Source organism: Littorina saxatilis, linkage group LG1, assembly GCF_037325665.1.
Source record: "Littorina saxatilis isolate snail1 linkage group LG1, US_GU_Lsax_2.0, whole genome shotgun sequence".
Taxonomy (NCBI): domain Eukaryota; kingdom Metazoa; phylum Mollusca; class Gastropoda; order Littorinimorpha; family Littorinidae; genus Littorina; species Littorina saxatilis.
In genome coordinates this window covers 49,434,396-49,451,097 of record NC_090245.1, presented here as the reverse complement: position 1 = coordinate 49,451,097, position 16,702 = coordinate 49,434,396, and the positions used below count along the sequence as shown (strand labels likewise).

General features: G+C 43.0%; 1 protein-coding gene across 4 annotated transcripts in view; it reads left to right on the top strand.

The window, feature by feature from the left end:
• LOC138972694 (maestro heat-like repeat-containing protein family member 1) overlaps positions 1-16,702 on the top strand; it is a 54,448-nt gene that overhangs the window by 9,264 nt on the left and 28,482 nt on the right. For 2 of the 4 annotated variants that reach the window (XR_011457721.1, XM_070345352.1), the window contains exons 11-23: positions 101-297; positions 929-1,033; positions 2,016-2,160; positions 2,582-2,622; positions 4,094-4,235; positions 5,072-5,092; positions 6,752-6,810; positions 7,375-7,482; positions 8,181-8,300; positions 8,674-8,796; positions 9,172-9,321; positions 11,043-11,165; positions 12,079-12,158. Coding sequence is in view for 3 of the 4 variants with exons in the window: in XM_070345352.1 (XP_070201453.1) it covers positions 101-297; positions 929-1,033; positions 2,016-2,160; positions 2,582-2,622; positions 4,094-4,235; positions 5,072-5,092; positions 6,752-6,810; positions 7,375-7,482; positions 8,181-8,300; positions 8,674-8,796; positions 9,172-9,321; positions 11,043-11,165; positions 12,079-12,158 (1,414 nt within the window). In the remaining variant the exon portion in view is untranslated. Of the gene's footprint in view, positions 1-100; positions 298-928; positions 1,034-2,015; positions 2,161-2,581; positions 2,623-4,093; positions 4,236-5,071; positions 5,093-6,751; positions 6,811-7,374; positions 7,483-8,180; positions 8,301-8,673; positions 8,797-9,171; positions 9,322-10,276; positions 10,400-11,042; positions 11,166-12,078; positions 12,159-16,702 lie in introns of all 4 variants that reach the window. The other 2 variants (XM_070345360.1, XM_070345366.1) reach the window with 2 other exon arrangements.

Here is a 16,702-nt window from a genome sequence, read left to right as displayed (position 1 = left end):
TGTTACAGAATCACTGAGATGTTACAGGTGTTACATAATCACTTAGGTTCCAGGTATTACAGAATCGCGGTGATGTTACAGAATCACCCCGATGTTACAGGTGAGGCAATGGAGGACAAGAAAGAGGTGGTAGTGTCAGGCCTGAAGGGACTGTGCAACGAGACCAACACCAAGGTGAAGAAGGTGTTTGCGCAGGTGGTGATCGCCATGGCGCACCACGGTTACCTGGAGCTGGAGGGGGGACACCTGATGGTCGAGTTCATCGTACGACAGTGCTCCCTCCCTGACGACCCCCCAGTGAGTATACGTGTTGAACCCTGAGTATACCTATAGCCCGCGAGTCCTGATTCTCTGTAACATTGGTATCTGAACATAAAGAGCCGTTTAGAGTCTCTTTAAGATTGGTAGCATTTGATACCAAGCTTACTGCATGACCACCTGCCGTGATTGTTGCCCATGAGTACTGATTCTCTACAGCATTGGTAGCTGTTGATACCAAGTGGATAGGAGAAGCTTTAAAGATTGTGTGTGAATGTAGATTCTTGTTGAGACTGCCAGTAAATATTTGTATACAAAGCCTTTATACCTGTATTTACCTGAACTGACAATTTACAATGTGCCTTTGATGTAAAAATGAATACTCTGCTGATGACACATTAGACATCCGGTGCTGTGGTTGTTGCAGCATCTGCCTCCAGTGGGTTTTACAGGAGTTGTTGTACAAGATATGATTCACAGTTTGATAAGAACCTGTTTTTGACATGTGAAAGATGATATGCCTTACAAATCATCTCAAACAACTCGATCGCGTCAGCTTGTAAGGGAGATTTGTGATGGCGATGTAACATTTTATTGCATGCTTTACTGGGCAATCATCCTGTAGTTACAGAATTTGTGAGAACAATGTAACTTTTTGTTTGCTTTGTAGGGCAAACGGCCGGCAGATCCAGAGTTTGTGAGCAACCAGCAGTTACGTAGCATGTGTGACAACATCCTGCATCTAGTCACCACCACCATCGACATTATGGAGCCTGTGAGTTCCTAACTACTTGTGATCTGTATGTCAAGAATCTGTACAATTTTCATGAACCTTTGCAGAGTGGGACCTTTCTTTTATGGCCTCCAAAAATCAGAGAATATCAGGTGTTGGAAAAGAAGGGAGTCTTAAAAATAGAAGTTAATTTTACAGAGGTTATGAACAGAAAATCTGAAAAAACAATTGGTATGAAAACGTAGGTAGGGGCAGGGATGTAGCTCAGTCGGTAGCGCGCTGGACTGATTTGTATCCAGTTGGCCGCTGTCAGCGTGAGTTCGTCCCCACGTTCGGTGAGAGATTTATTTCTCCGAGTCAACTTTGTGTGCAGACTCTCCTCGGTGTCCGAACACCCCCGTGTGTACATGCAAGCACAAGAGCAAGTGCGCACGAAAAAGATCCTGTAATCCATGTCAGAGTTCGGTGGGTTATAGAAACACGAAAATACCCAGCATGCTTCCTCCGAAAGCGGCGTATGGCTGCCTAAATGGCGGGGTAAAAACGGTCATACACGTAAAAGCCGTGGGAGTTTCAGCCCATGAACGAACAAACAAACAAACAAACAAAACGTAGGGTGGTCAATTGGGGGGGGGGGGGGGGGGGTCACACTATAGCTGCCATGTATGATAAACGTAGAGAGTGTGCCTGTAATGGCGTTACCTGCCAGGTGTTGTGGCCCTACCTGCTAGAGATGGTGGTACCAGAGCAGTACTCACAGGCTACCATTGTATGATAAGTGTAGAGAGTTTACCTGTGCTGACTGTACCTGCCAGGTGTTGTGGCCCTCTCTGCTAGAGATGGTGGTACCAGAGCAGTACTCACAGGGCGCAGTTGTCTGATAATCAAATGTACATGGTTTAACTGAACTGATTGTATCTAGAGTTTACCTGTTGTGCAATGATGCCACCTGTTGTATGATAAGTGTCGAGTTTACCTGTGCTGACTGTACCTGGAGTTTACCTGTGTTGACTGTACCTGCCAGGTGTTGTGGCCCTACCTGCTAGAGATGGTGGTACCAGAGCAGTACTCGCAGGCGACCGGCGCCCTGTGTCGCAGTCTGGCACACCTGGCACTCAAGAAGCGCGCAGAGAATGCTGATGACTATGACATCGACTTTGACGAACAAGGTGAGAGGAGGGATAAGCTGCAAGATAAACCAGTGACTCAAACAGAAACATGCGGTCACTGGTGAACATGTCTGTTGGTCTGTAAATTGTGAACCTTTTTGTGTGTGTGTGTGTGTTGTTGTTGTGTTTGTTTGTTGGAGGGGGGGTTACATGCAAGTTTGACTATTGTCTTGTGCTGTGGTTGATATGTCCAGCAGAGAAGCTGTGTTTCTTGGTGTGATACAGAATTTCTAAAGTAAAAAAAAACACCTCACCACTGGCTAACGACTAAAGTTCATATTTAACAAATTTACCCTGTATTTTGCCTTGATGATAATGGAATGATATTAAGTATTGTGTATTAAAATGTAGTTTGATGCTTGTTCTATGTTCTGTATTTGATACTTGTTCTACGTACTATGTTCTGTATTCTGTGTTCCAGCAAACGTCCCCAAGCCTCCACAGCTGATAGCACGGCTGATTGTAAGTCACATCTCCTCTCTGTTCTGTCTGTTGTTGTTTTTTATTTCTCCTTTTCAGCATAAACTGGAATGGATTAGCACAGAATTTTTGTTTTATCCTTTTTTGGTTTGAACCCTTTAACCCCTTCACTGCCACAGTATAACATCATTTTGGTATTGCTGTGCGCCAGGGAAAAATTTTGCTTTCTTCGGTAGGTTCACTAATCTTTTAGATCTTTGGCATGTGTTTTGCTTATACCCTTGGCTATTATGTGATTACATGATCATTGGACTTTGTGATTGTTATAGTAAAAATTGATATAATGACCATTTTTGTCAAAAAATGACAGTTTCCGGACTTACACACACAAATTGCAGCACGTAAAACCACACAAAACACTGCTAAAACTGGTGTCAAACATCAGATACTCACATTACAGCCCATAAAAGTATACTTCTGTGTGGTAATCCATACATCAATCAATCAATCAATCAATAGGACGCTTATATCGCGCATATTCCGTGGGTACAGTTCTAGGCGCTCTGCAATGATGCCTTGTGAGATGAAATTTTATACGGCCAGTAGATTGCAGCCATTTCGGCGCATATTTACCTTTCACGGCCTATTATTCCAAGTCACACGGGTATAGGTAGACAATTATTAACTGTGCCTAAGCAATTTTGCCAGGAAAGACCCTTTTGTCAATCGTGGGATCTTTAACGTGCACATCCCAATGTAGTGTACACGGGGGGTGTTCGGACACCGAAGAGAGTCTGCACACAAAGTTCACTCAGAGAAATAAATTTCCACCGAACGTGGGTTTGAACTCACGCTGACAGCGGCCAACTGAATACAAATCCAGCGCGCTACCAACTGAGCTATGTCCCCTCCCATCACTTCTTGTAGAGCTTCCAGAACACTGTATCACTTGAAAACAGGTCTACAAGTTGAGGTCTGACTTTCGGCCGCCATTTTGAATACTATAGATTGGTTCGACACTTCTCAGAAAGTTTTCGCCACGTGGTACTAACTTATTCGAACGGACAAAGGGAAAGAACTGTGCTTAGTAACCCTACAAGTAGTTGGACCAGTTTTCAATATTACCTCCCATTTAGTTTTCAGAAATTTCACTGATGTAAATGCCACGTACCTAGTACGTTTATGGGCGTATGACAAACCGAAAATGACCACGTACCTAGTACAAGCTGGGCAGTGAAGGGGTTAATAGATGGTTACATTTTTGAAACTTAAAAAAACAGCCTAAGGCAGTCAGTTTATTATTCTCAGGAATAAGAACATTTTTTGCCCTAAACAAACCATGCATCCCGAAAACAAACAAGTCAGACACCCCCCAAATTCATTGGGCAAAGTTTACTTCACAATGCTGGATGCATGACGCTTTTACACTGAATTTTTGTTTAAAAAGACTCTGTGAAGTCGATTTTGGTCTGAATTAAGGACTGCCTTACTTTCAACGTTGTGATTGCTACAGGTGTTGGCGGGCTGGCCACAGAACGGACGGAACCGAGGGCAGCACGTCTTGCAGCTGATGAAGGGCCTGTCCCCAAACCTGCACGAAAACCTGGCCGAGCTCTGGGACACCATCATCCCCAAACTCACCGAATATCTCGATGGTGAGTCGCCTCCCTTTTTCTTCCACTTTCTGGATCCTTTACTTTCCCCTTTGGTTTAAACAGGTTTTTTTTATTGAGTTGCATAAATACAAAGCCGTAATTGAATGTTATAATAAAGGAGCACAACAAGATAAACTTATAAACGTGCTCTTAGAAACAAACGATACCCTTTTTCACTTCTTCCGTATTTCCTTCATTGTTTTATTTTTCTTCTCCCCGCAGAATCATTTCTTGTTTGTAGCTGAAAAAATTTGCAATGGACAAGTCTTACATTTTCGCAATGTAAAAACAGGTTTGGGGAAAAGAACAAGAACAATAACGCTTTGTAAAATTTGCTCCTTTCATTTTTTAATATTTATGAAGAATTGCACTTGGCACTAACTTTAGGTTTCTGATGGGAAGCACAAGAAAGGTGTCCTGATGTCAAGCTGATCTTGTTTAACTTTCTCAGAAAGATAATCAAGTCTTGTACAATTTTCTTTGAGTATTTTCACATGTGTGTGTTACCCCTGATGCACACTCATCTGTATAAAAAGTGTGTTTACCTTCTTTGTGTATGTGTGTGTTTGTCTCTGTGTGTGTGTCTCAGTGTGTGTGTGTCTGTGCAAGTACATACTTACACATGCCTCTGTGACATGATTACAATCAAAGACAGAACATGTGAATCCTGCTTCCGTTTCAACCTGCACTGGTCTGTCCTTCCTCTGGCCATCATCCGTCACAGCCAAATGACTTCATTTTTATGTCCAGCTGTTTCACGTAGTTTGTTTAACTTCCACACTATTTCAACCCTATATGCAATACTGATTTCTCACTGTGCACTGCTGTTTTGCAAGGCACAAGGAACTTCAAGTCAGGTAAATTCCTGTATCCACGAATCTGTGTATTCAGTTGCTTATTGGGTTGGTATTTGGCCTTTCTGTTTGCTTGTTTGCAGAATATGCTGTTGCATGTTTTTGCTAGTTGCATGTCATTCTGATGTTGTTCTAGGCTGTTTTTCTTTCTAAAGTTTGTTAATGTAGGTTTGTAGGCAGTCAGCTTTACAGCCCAGTGCTGAACTGCCTATGGTTCAGAAGAATGCTTCTGCAGTTTAGTTTTCTTATTTTATATTTCTGCAGTCATGGGTATATCTAGTCTTCACAACAATTGCTGCTGGATTCGTCCACAGCTAGTCTAGCTGGACATCTGGAGCAGAAAACAATAAATGTCACATAGTTGACGAATAAGAAAGCAAGAAAGGTGACATTTTGTAAATGTTAAATTAAGGACAAAACAACAGTTCACAAGAACCTCGACCTTTAAATTGGACAAACAAGAGACAAGACAGACAAAAATAAAGAAATGTTGCTGTGACTTATGATAGAATGAGCCCACGATTGTCGTAGCAAGACAATGTCACATCGTTGTTTTTTTAATTTTCATAATGGATTTTAATTGGGTGTTGACCTCTTGCACACTTGCCAAGATTTGTGAACTGTGCATATTGACAAAGTCCGATGTAGATGACAGCAAAGAGAACAAGTGAAATGTAAGAGATATAATCTATTAGATATGGAGATGAACAGTTTATAAGTTAGCTTGACTCTTTTTCAAGGTCACCAAACAGAAAAAAACTGTTTAATCGTTTCTTTGTTTGTGGTCTTAATTTCTTTTGTTGTCTTTTTTTTCATTTCTAATTTGAATGGATACTCACATTAACTCAATTTCAGTCTTTTTAGTTTTATTGCATGCCTCAAATATTATCTGCATTTGTTGGTGTGGTGTTATTTTTTGTGTAAAGGCTGTTTTGTGTCGCATTTATTATATATATAATTTTTATCTTTTTAGTGTTATTATGATTATTGTTTGTTTTATTTTCTGCATTTGTACTTGTTTTGTTTGTTTTTCAGTTTCATTTTATGCTATTGGTGTTTACTGGTTTGTTTGTTTTTCTCAAGTTTATACACTAGTTGGAAAAAAAACACAAAAAAACAATGATAGACCATTTTTCTCTTGTGTCAAAATAAACTTTGTTTTGATCTTGAATTAGGAAGAATGATCATGGTAACCATATAATGATGATGATCATACAAAATTTTGAGTATTTATCCTGTGTGCATCATGTTCACTTTTGTTTGTTCAGTGTGTGTACGGTGTTAATAACACACAACCACCTCTCCCAAAAAACAGCTGGCGCCTCATTACTTTGGGCAATTTTCAGAGGTGTTTACTTGTACAGTGGTACCTTTATCCACAGGACCTCGACAAATCTGAAAAAATGTTGGTCTTAAAGGTGAGGTAGTCTTAGACCGGAGGTAAGTTGACTGACATTATGAAGAGATGGTCTCAGAAAATGGGGTCTTGATATATATAGAGCGGGAATTACAATGGAGGGTCTTATAACAGGTTTTACTGTAAGAGCAGGTTCAATTCAACAATTGTTGTGAAAGTCAGTATACCACGTACTTTGGCACCTGAGTCTCACCAATGCTGATAAGCGCCATGCTATGGTCATTCACTGTGGTGTTTATTTCCAGAGAATGGAGATGATGAGGAGAAATGGAATCAGAAAAGCTGGGAAGACCTTCTTCTAAAGGTAACCATTTCTTTCTTTCTTTCTTTCTTTTTTTCTTTCTTTCTTTCTTTCTTTCTTTCTTTCTTTCTTTCTTTCTTTCTTTCTTTCTTTCTTCCTTCCTTCCTTCCTTCCTTCCCTTCCCTTCCCTTCCCTTCCCTTCCCTCCCTTCCCTTCCCTTCCCTTCCCTTCCCTTCCCTTCCCTTCTCTTCCCTTCCCTTCCTTCCTTCCTTCCTTCCTTCCTTCCTTCCTTCCTTCCTTTCTTCCTCCCTTCCTTTCTTCCTTCCTTCCTTCTTTCTTTATGTGTGTCTTTCTTTCGTTCTTTCTTTTTCTTTTTGTGTGTCTTTCTTACTTTCTGTCTGTCTTTCTTTTGTTCTTTCTGTCTTTCATGTAAATGGCACATACAAAATTAATGTCACATGTCTCTCTGTCAGCATGTGTTTGTGTCTGTAAGTTGAATTGTACGCTTACTCTTTTTTGGGGTCACTGTGTGTTTGTGAGTGGGGGATAATGTGTTCACTAAGTTTTGTCACGATGTGCTCACTGTGTGCTTGTGGTCATTGTACATATGATGTGTTCACTGTCCAGCTGCTGACCAAGTCACTGGAGGTTGTGGATAGCGAGGACTGGACAGCAGAGGTGGGGGAGGCTTTCGGCGCACAAGTCGGTCACTACCTCAACTGCTCACTGGAAAAGGTAAACATGTATCTGTATTCTCAATGTGGAAGATACTGAGTAAGGCTGTGTCAGTTTTAAAACTGCATGAGAAGATTGCATTCTGTAATTAATTTGTGTAGTGGTTCATGAAACGCGTGGCACCTCCGCAGAGAGCAAATGTGTCAAGACAGGAGGAATCATGTTGTCTTGCTCATTTACCATCACATTTACCTGCACATAACCTTATGTCATAACAGCTACTACCGTAGCTCATTGTCAGCATTACAATCTTTCTTTGTTTTCTCTAGTTGTCCTCTCCCTCTTTTCTTTCTCCGTCTGTCTCTTTCTTTGTATGCCTGTCTGTCTGTTCTGTCTCTCTCTGTCTCTGTCTCTCTCTCTCTCTCTCTCTCTCTCTCTCTCTCTCTCTCTCTCTCTCTCTCTCTCTCTCTCTCTCTCTCTCTCTCTCTCTCTCTCTCTCTCTTGCTTCCCCCTTCCCCCTCCCCCCTCCCCCCTTTGCCTAATTATCTATTTCTAATTGCCCAGTTCTTGCATCATATCTTCTTTTCTCTTAACTATTCTGTTATTCAATCAGTTGAAACTGAACTGCTTATTTTTTCATTTTCATTTTCCGTTTTATTACGTTATTGTCCCATCGCTGGGAAATTCGGGTCACTTCCTCTCGGTGGAAAGCTAGCATATACTTATCATTCTTAGATCTAACAATGTTCCCTTTTCAGAACTTCCTGTACAAGTGCCTTGGTATCATCATGCGCAAGTCGACCAAGAAGGACTTGGTAACGAAGCACCTGGACATCATTTTCTCCTCCGTCAAACACACCGATCAGATGGAGCGAGACGTAAGGCAACACAGCTTTTTCTCTGATTTCTAAGTCTTTTCATCTTTGTGACAACCTTTTGTGATGTTCATTGTAAAAAAAATTAAAATTGTGATACAGGGTGACCCCCAAAAATGCGACCCCCCAAAATGCTCATCACATCCACATTTGTTATGCGAATTACTTCATATTTGGTGTATATGATGAGTAGGGGGAAATTCACAAAGTTTCAAGTTTGTTGTGGATTCTTCTGCATCCATGTGCTAAAACTCCTAGGTATGCACGAGTATGGACTGTAAAATGTATGACCATTTTTCCTCATCATTGAAAGGCAGCCATGCTGATATTTTAGGAGTAAGCAAGGATAATGATGTCTAACAACATTGCCTTTCAGGGCTGTGCGATTGCCATGGGTTTCACGGCAGCCTCCCATCTGGACACTGTGCTCAGCAAACTAGAGAGCGTGGCCAAGAACGACATGGTGCGCAAGTCCTCCGGCCTCCTCGGCTTCATGAAGGTATGGGATGACACACTTGGTGCACACACGAACAAACACTCATGTCCACATGCAGACACACATATGGACGCATGCATGCACACACACTCACATGCATGCACACACAAACGCGCGAGCACAGACATCTATACACACACACAAACACACACACTAACGTGCGGGCACAGACATCTTCACACACACACAAACACACTCACACACACTCACACATACACTCACACATACACAAACACACACACACACACACACACACACACACACACACACACACACACACACACACACACACACACACACACACACATACATACATACATGCAGAGGTGACAAAAGTACCAAGAGGAGTTGTTGCATGAGCATGTCGCTGCATTGCAGGACAAGTCTGAAGGTGACATTGAGAGGGTCAAGGCCACCCTGATGCTGTGCTATGGTTACGTTGCCCTCTACTCCCCGCCCTCTCTCATCATCTCTCGCATGGAAGCCACCATCCTCAGGACCATCTCACCCTACTTCGTCAATGTCAAGGTCAGTGGCAAGCAAAGGTCACCTTGACTCAAAAGAAATCGGATTGTTGTAATTCCAATAAGCTGCATTATTCATATTGTTTATAAGCAAATAAAGTATGACTCCCTTTTGGTTTACATTCAGAATCTTCCATTTTTCAATGCATTACTGAAAAGTACTTCTATATGTATGTTTTGTTCAGATGTTAATGCAGCTAGGGATTTATCAAAGCTGGTTTGTTTCAGTTTGTCCTTGTTATATACCTTTACATAAAGAACAAGTAACGGGATGTTCTATGAATGATTAAAATTTGAATACATGTGCTTTGTTTTACTATTTTGCCAATTTTATTTTTATATTTTTTTTATTCTGGCATCTTCTTTCATGGGAAAAATTCAGTTATCATTTTTGATGTTGTGTTCAATTTGGGTGGTGGCTTAAATATCAAGGAAACCCGTAGCAGCAGAAGATGAGGCTGTTGTATTGTGACAGATGCAATGCATTATATTGCACTGCATTAATGCGTTTCATTTTCCTGTACGCTGTCTTGCACTACATTGTGTGTGTCCATGTCATCCGCATCACATTGATATTCACCTTGACCCTGTGTTACGTCCCAGCGAGGGACATTTGTGAAGCACATAAAAGTTGTTTTGAGTTTTCAGATGTACGAGCTATGCATTAAATTGTTTGAGTTTTCAGACAAACGAGATGCACATTAAACTGTGAGTTTTCAGACGTATGAGTTGCACATAGAATTGTTCCAGTTTTCCAATGTGCATGAGTTGCTGTTTGAGTTTTCATACGTATGAGTTGCACATTAAATTGTTCGAGATTTCAGACATAAAAGTTGTTTCAGTATTCAGATGTACGAGCTGGACATTAAATTGTTGGAGTTTTCAGACGTACGAGTTATTCGAGTTTTCAGACGTACGAGTTATTTGAGTTTTCAGACGTAAGTTGTTTGAGTTTTCAGAATTATGAGCTGCGCAAGAATGTTGTGCTGTGTATGGACCTACTGGGGCAGAGCCTCAGCACGGAGAAGCTGCAGACGTACTACCAGTTTAACCACCGAGCCACGCTGCTCCAGCACCTTCAGGTGGCCCCTTGATGCTTGCACCCTCTGCCGGGCTGTAGTGCTGTTTGTCTTCTTAACCCTCTGGTTTCTGAGATTCTGGAGCATTTTCATTACCTCATGGAGCCTGTTCATTACTCCCTGTTGCGTTTTCATTACTCCTGCAGCGTTTTCATTACCCCTTTTGCGTTTTCATTACTGTTGGTTACGCATGTAATGCTGTAAGGTGTGTAATGTTTGTTTTGTGTTGCATGCTGCCTCTACTGCCCTGGAGCCTTGTTTGGTCGCTAGAAAGCTAACATCATGTTGTTCATTGGATTCCCAAATGATTGGTTGAAACAGTGTGGTGAACTGTAGAGTGAATGAAGAAGGCTATTTGCATCACAAAGTGGACATATTTTCAGAAGATATATTTTAATGGGGCTGAAGTTTAAAAAGGTTAGTCCTCTGCAGCTCTTAATATAATAACCAGAGAATCACATTGTTTCAACCTGATTTTGGAATCTTCTGCCGGAATGATTTTCATAACTTCGTTCCAAGGTGCTAGCTTGACAGCAGCAAGCTTGTCACCCTGGTTTGTGCATGTAACTAACCTTGCACGTTGCCTTGTGAAAGATACTATTATCAGTTGCTAGTTGAACTGACGGCTGTGTGTTATTGGCGCTAGGACACAAGTGTGAAACAGAACCTGATTCGTACGGTCAGTCTCATCGGTGAGGCCTTGCACCCAGATCACCTGGAGAACCACTATAACTTTTCCTCCAGAGGGGATTTCATTACACACATGCAGGTAAATGGATTAATTGTGATGTTTTGCATTTCAGTGGAACCCTTATGACCTCCACAAATCTGAGAGAAAAAGGAATCTAAAAATAGACAATGTTCATAATTGACATTATGGCTGTAAGTTAAACAAATAACATATTAATATTATTACACTACTGGAATGTGTTTGCGTGTTTTTCATCTTTGTTAACCTGTTACTGCAGTTGCTTAACACATATCGTTTGCTGTAGAAACAGAGTGTTTGTTTGTAATCAGATCACTTGTAGTGGGCTATAGTTATAATGCTCAAGACATGAAACTGAAGCCTTACCTTGTGGGGGATTCCTGTAGAAATATGCTTGGGCTTGAAAACTTCTCTGTAGGCAGTCTGCTTGGCTTATGGAATTAGATAGTTGTGTCAAGGCATTTGTAGTTTATGGATATAGTGCTGTACTTAATTTGTGTTGTTAAGTCTGGGACAATCTTACAGTGCTTTCTTAAAACTGTGGTTACAAATGTTTTACAGGGACTGCTCCATGTGTTTGTAAATGGTTTAACTCCACACACAATGGGGTCTATCGTAATTAAATTGATCTCATTATTTATTGTCCGTCTTCAAGTATATGTTCTTACAACTCTGTTGTTCAAAAAGCACAACAATTTTGATTTGAAGCTATAATGCCTGATGTCTAAATTGCCAAAAATTGCTATTTCCTGCTAGGTTGGGAATGTACTGCTTATATATATATATATTTGCATGACACGTTGTAGAAAGAAGATTCTTTGTGACATGGAAATATTTGGGTAAAAGTGAATTGTATAGTGTATGAAAAGCAGGACGTAAGACAAAGTTTGATGATTGTGGTAAGCTCAGAAATCTTACATAATTGCTATACCCTGCAAGTCCATCATGCTCACATGCACTGTGTTTGTTTCAGAACTACATGCGAGCAGAACCTACCCTCCACCTCAACAACGACACGCGAGCGCTGTGCATGCAGTCCTGCGCCACACTGGTGTATCCTTGCAAACAGTGGGGCAAAGGTCACACGTTTCACTGTATGTTGGAGAGTTGAGAGGTGCCACAGTTCATTTTGTAAGGAGCACAGCTCTCAATCAGCAGAATTGAAAACATGATTATGTGGAGCAGAAAAAGCACAGTTAGCTAGGCTGTCAGGTACAGGTGCACCTGTTGACAAATTTCCTTGAGATCGACAGAGATACAGTGGAACCCGTGTTTAAAGACCACCGAAGGGACCAACCAAAAGTAGTCTTTATAGACAGGTGGTCGTAATGTAAAGGTGAATTATAGAGAGAAAAGCTCGTCGGGGACCCTTTTGGGTGGTCATTTTGGACAGGTGGTCGTAATGTAAAGGTGAATTATACAGAGAAAAAGCTCGTCGGGGACCCTTTTGGGTGGTCATTTTAGACAGGTGGTCGTAATGTAAAGGTGAATTATAGAGAGAAAAAGCTCGTCGGGGACCCTTTTGGGTGGTCATTTTGGACAGGTGGTCGTAATGTAAAGGTGAATTATAGAGAGAAAAAGCTCGTCGGGGACCCTTTTGGGTGGTCATTTTGGACAGGTGGTCGTAATGTAAAGGTGAATTAAATTACATATTCTTACGCAACTCACATAGAAAGCATTAACTTCAGTTAAAGTGCTAGGACACTGAACTACGCTTCACCCCAAAGGGGAAGCAACCCCCTAAAAAAGAACGGCCCTGACCTCTAACCCAAGCTATACAAGAGTCGAGGTCATACCGTCACGTGACCTATCACGCGTGACTCAACTGCCGCCGTGTTGAAACCTCACTCCCACTTCAGCCACCAGATAGCTCGGACGCTTTTTACACTACGCTGCTGGCTTTTAGCCTACTGTCTTCTGGACAGTGTTTCACCCCGTCTACAGGTCCCTGCTTCTCATGCACAAGTTTGGGTGAGCTCGTTCTAATTGTTTGCTTTTGCTTGCGTTGGTTTCTTTCTCCGTTGTTCGGTCTGGTTGTTGTTTATCAATATCATAACTCAGACTGGTTTTTTGTCAGCAATGGCTGACAAGGAGAAATAGAAACCACAGACTAGTCAGTAGCTGCTGAGGTTTCTCCTATTAAGTTTCGCATAAAGAGAAAGGCAAAGGCACTACCATTTCTGTTCTTGACCCAGCTTCTCTTACTACTACGTCTGTTAAATAGCCTTGAATGGTTGAAAACGACGTTAAAGGCATATGTACGCGCTCCCGTGTTTACAAAGTGTAGTTTGTCTATAATCGATGTCAAACGCACCATAAGACCATGTAATGACGATATGTCGCCATGCGCCGACCATATACATGTATTACAGCTTGTTCTAGCCTCTGAAAAAGTGAGGATGTCAACAAAGACGCGGAGGTTTTCCCTTGCGTCAACGCACCTCTGTTGGCAAATCTAGATAAATAGGACGATCTAGATCAAAATAAAATTCAAATATCTCAACATTTAAGAGGTCCTAGACCACAATATCTTGCAGGGAACTTAATTTTGCATGTCTCCAGCTGGGGGTAAAGCAATTAGCGTGTATAGTCATCGAGTACATATGGCTTTAAACACTATATAAAGAAGAAAGAAAGAATGTCTGTTAAATTTCGGACCCTATGAGTCCAATCATGCCGGTGCTGAAGTAGGTTTAATTTAGGTTACTTCAGCCAAGGCAAACGCAGTGGGAAAGAATACTTGTGTTAAAGATGTTTTTTTTTCCCTTTTTTGAGATGTTTTCGACCCAAATGTATAACATGTTGCCATTCGTCGAGTTTGCGCTCGCTCCCGGCGGGAGTGGGCGACGCGGCTTGTTGTCACGCATCGAGGTTCCGCCTTCATGCACAGTCACTTCGGCTGACGCGCACGCAGAGGAGCGTGTTTACTTCATACGAGGAGCTTTCACGCTCTACAGGTTAGTCAAGTTCACCGGTAGCCAGGTTCTCTGGTGAAAGTGTTCAAGTTGGGCCGGAACTAGTAGCCCCCCCGCCGCGGCTGGGGGGTGAAAGTTTGACTTTCCCGGAGGCTATCGCTCTTTTTAAGAGGCGGAACTCACGGGGGGTCAACACCGGACAACAAGTTGGGCCGGAACTAGTAGCTCCCCCGCCGAGGCTGGGGAGTGAAAGTTCGACTCTCCCGGAGGCTATCGCTCTTTTTAAGAGGCGGAACTCACGGGGGGTCGACACCGGACAACGAGACAGATGTACTCACGGGCAGACTGGCATGTCTCCGGTGAATGTATACAAGTCTCAACTTCCTCCCTCTGGGCAGGAAGCTGCTTTCGGGCAGGCTTTGCACGGTTCTTCCGTTTTGCAATCAGCCTCGCCTGTGGTGGATCGTTTTAGTGACGCAGCTAGTCACAGTGACTTTCACGGTCCAGCCTTAGCAGATTCGGAGTTCGACGATTCTCACTCAGTTTCTGAGGAGGAAGTTGTCAAGTTGTCACTCAGACTTTAACCAGCTATGGTTACTGCAGCTCAGGTGTCTGCCAAGTACTTCGCTGAAGGGGTGACAGCTACGACAAGCTCTGCGGCACCACCACCCTCAGTGGTGGGTGATTTCCGCCCTGCTTTAACGGAAGTTCAGGGATATCGTTTTAGCGAGTCTCCTTCTGTTGCTTACGAACTTTCCAGGGTGCTGGCTAGAACTTCGGGTTCTGAGAATAGCTTGCCTGTGGATTCTGTGCCTTTACTGGCTGCACACGGTCAGGCTACTGATGCTGCTCAGCCATGGCTTGCCTCAGACCAGTTACGGAAGTCGAGCACTTCGTTTCATTCACGCAGGTTTGCTCTCTCCCGTCGTCATCACAGTCTTATTGAGACTTACGCTTTGCCGAGTGCACCGCTTCCGGTTCACTCCGGAGTCGGCTAATCTCAGAGAGGATGTCTATCGTTTGGACAAAACTTGTGCTTACTCTGAAGGCGCATTACTTGGTTGGATGAGACGGGAAGATACTCGTTGGAACTTGCGTCTCTTTCAGAGACACTTCTTCGATCTCTTTCGCGGTCGATCGCGGTGTCGTTGGATCCTTTCGAATTTCGAAACGACGCTAGCGTGAAAGACGTCCCCATACTCCTGGCCTCTTTGGCTAAGGTTTCAGCCGAACAAATGTCAGTCGTGGCACGGTTGTACGCACATGCGGTTTAATCAATCAATCAATCAATGACGCTTATATCGCGCATATTCCGTGGGTACAGTTCTAGGCGCTCTGCAGTGATGCCGTGTGAGATGAAATTTTATACGGCACACACGCAGGGACGCTTTCTTGTCTGGCTCTAGAATTTGAACTTGGGGAAGTTTTCTCATATGATTCTCCTTTTCCACCACTTCCTTTGTGGGCAGCGATGCGGCGTTGCTTTCGCTTGCGTCACCCGCGCAAGTAACGCTTCACTCGCTGAGCGATATCCGTAGTCCTAGGTTACACCAAGCCTAGGAACTTAGTTTATTCTTTTCTTCGTACTTCGGAACCGCTTCCGGTTGCACCGGACTTGTCGATCTTACATCTTAACGTTCATAGCAAGGAGAAAAAACAATGATCTCCTGGCTGTGGAAGATTGTGGCCGCTCTTCTTTCCATTATCCGCGTCTTGGTACAAGACTTTGATTCGTTCTTTCCCTTGTGCGGTTTTGTACTCACGGGATGCCTTTGTGTTCTGTCGGGACACATATACAAAGGATTTAGCTTTGCTGTTCGTCTGGGAAAAGGCCTCGGCCGACAGTATTGTTCTGTCGGTGAGACTTAAATCTCTTCCTTGCTCGAGGGTCTTCTTTGCGAATCCTCTTATTTGCACACAGACTCTTCTCTAACAGAGAGAATCTCACAGCAAAAGGAAAAGCCCACGGCAGGCCTCGGCTTCTCTTATCAGAGAAAAGCGCTAAGCTGGCCGTTCTCAGCTTGGGTTTTTTATCTTCTTCTCGGCATGGCACGTTGCCAAATACCCGCCAACCACTTTATCTCCTCGAGGCGATTTAGCGGTAGGGTTCAGTGGGCAAACAATAGCATGCTTTCATGCATACTCTTGGCACTTGTCAACTGGAGTCTTAGCGTTCGGCTCCACTCTTCTCTCTGCCTCTGTGTTTTCCCACAGCGGCTGGAGGGGCGATTAGAACTTCCACTTTATTGAGGGAGGCACTGGGGCCCTTCCTGTTGGGTCACTTATATAGATCGTGCATATATTTAATTCTGGGCTCTGGTTTCGTTTTCTAAGCAATCAAATGAAGAGCTGGAACATGTTAGTGTCTTTTCTTGACTGGTCACAGACACAACCAATCTTTGGATTCTCACACCACTGCTCATGCAGGGCGTTCCCGTTGGTTCTCTCTCCACCAGCGAAGCAGTTCTGTCTCTTGCGGATTTCTTTCCTCTTGTCAGGGGAGAACATGTGTTGATTCAATCAGACAACACCACAGTGGTCTTTTATCTCACTAAGCAGGGGGTGGCATCTCGCCCCTTATCACTGCCACAGCGAGCATGCGAGGTTTTGATGTGGTTTTTACCACCACGAGATCTTTTTAGCGGTGAAGTACCTTTCTGAGAGGCTCTATGTATTTATTGG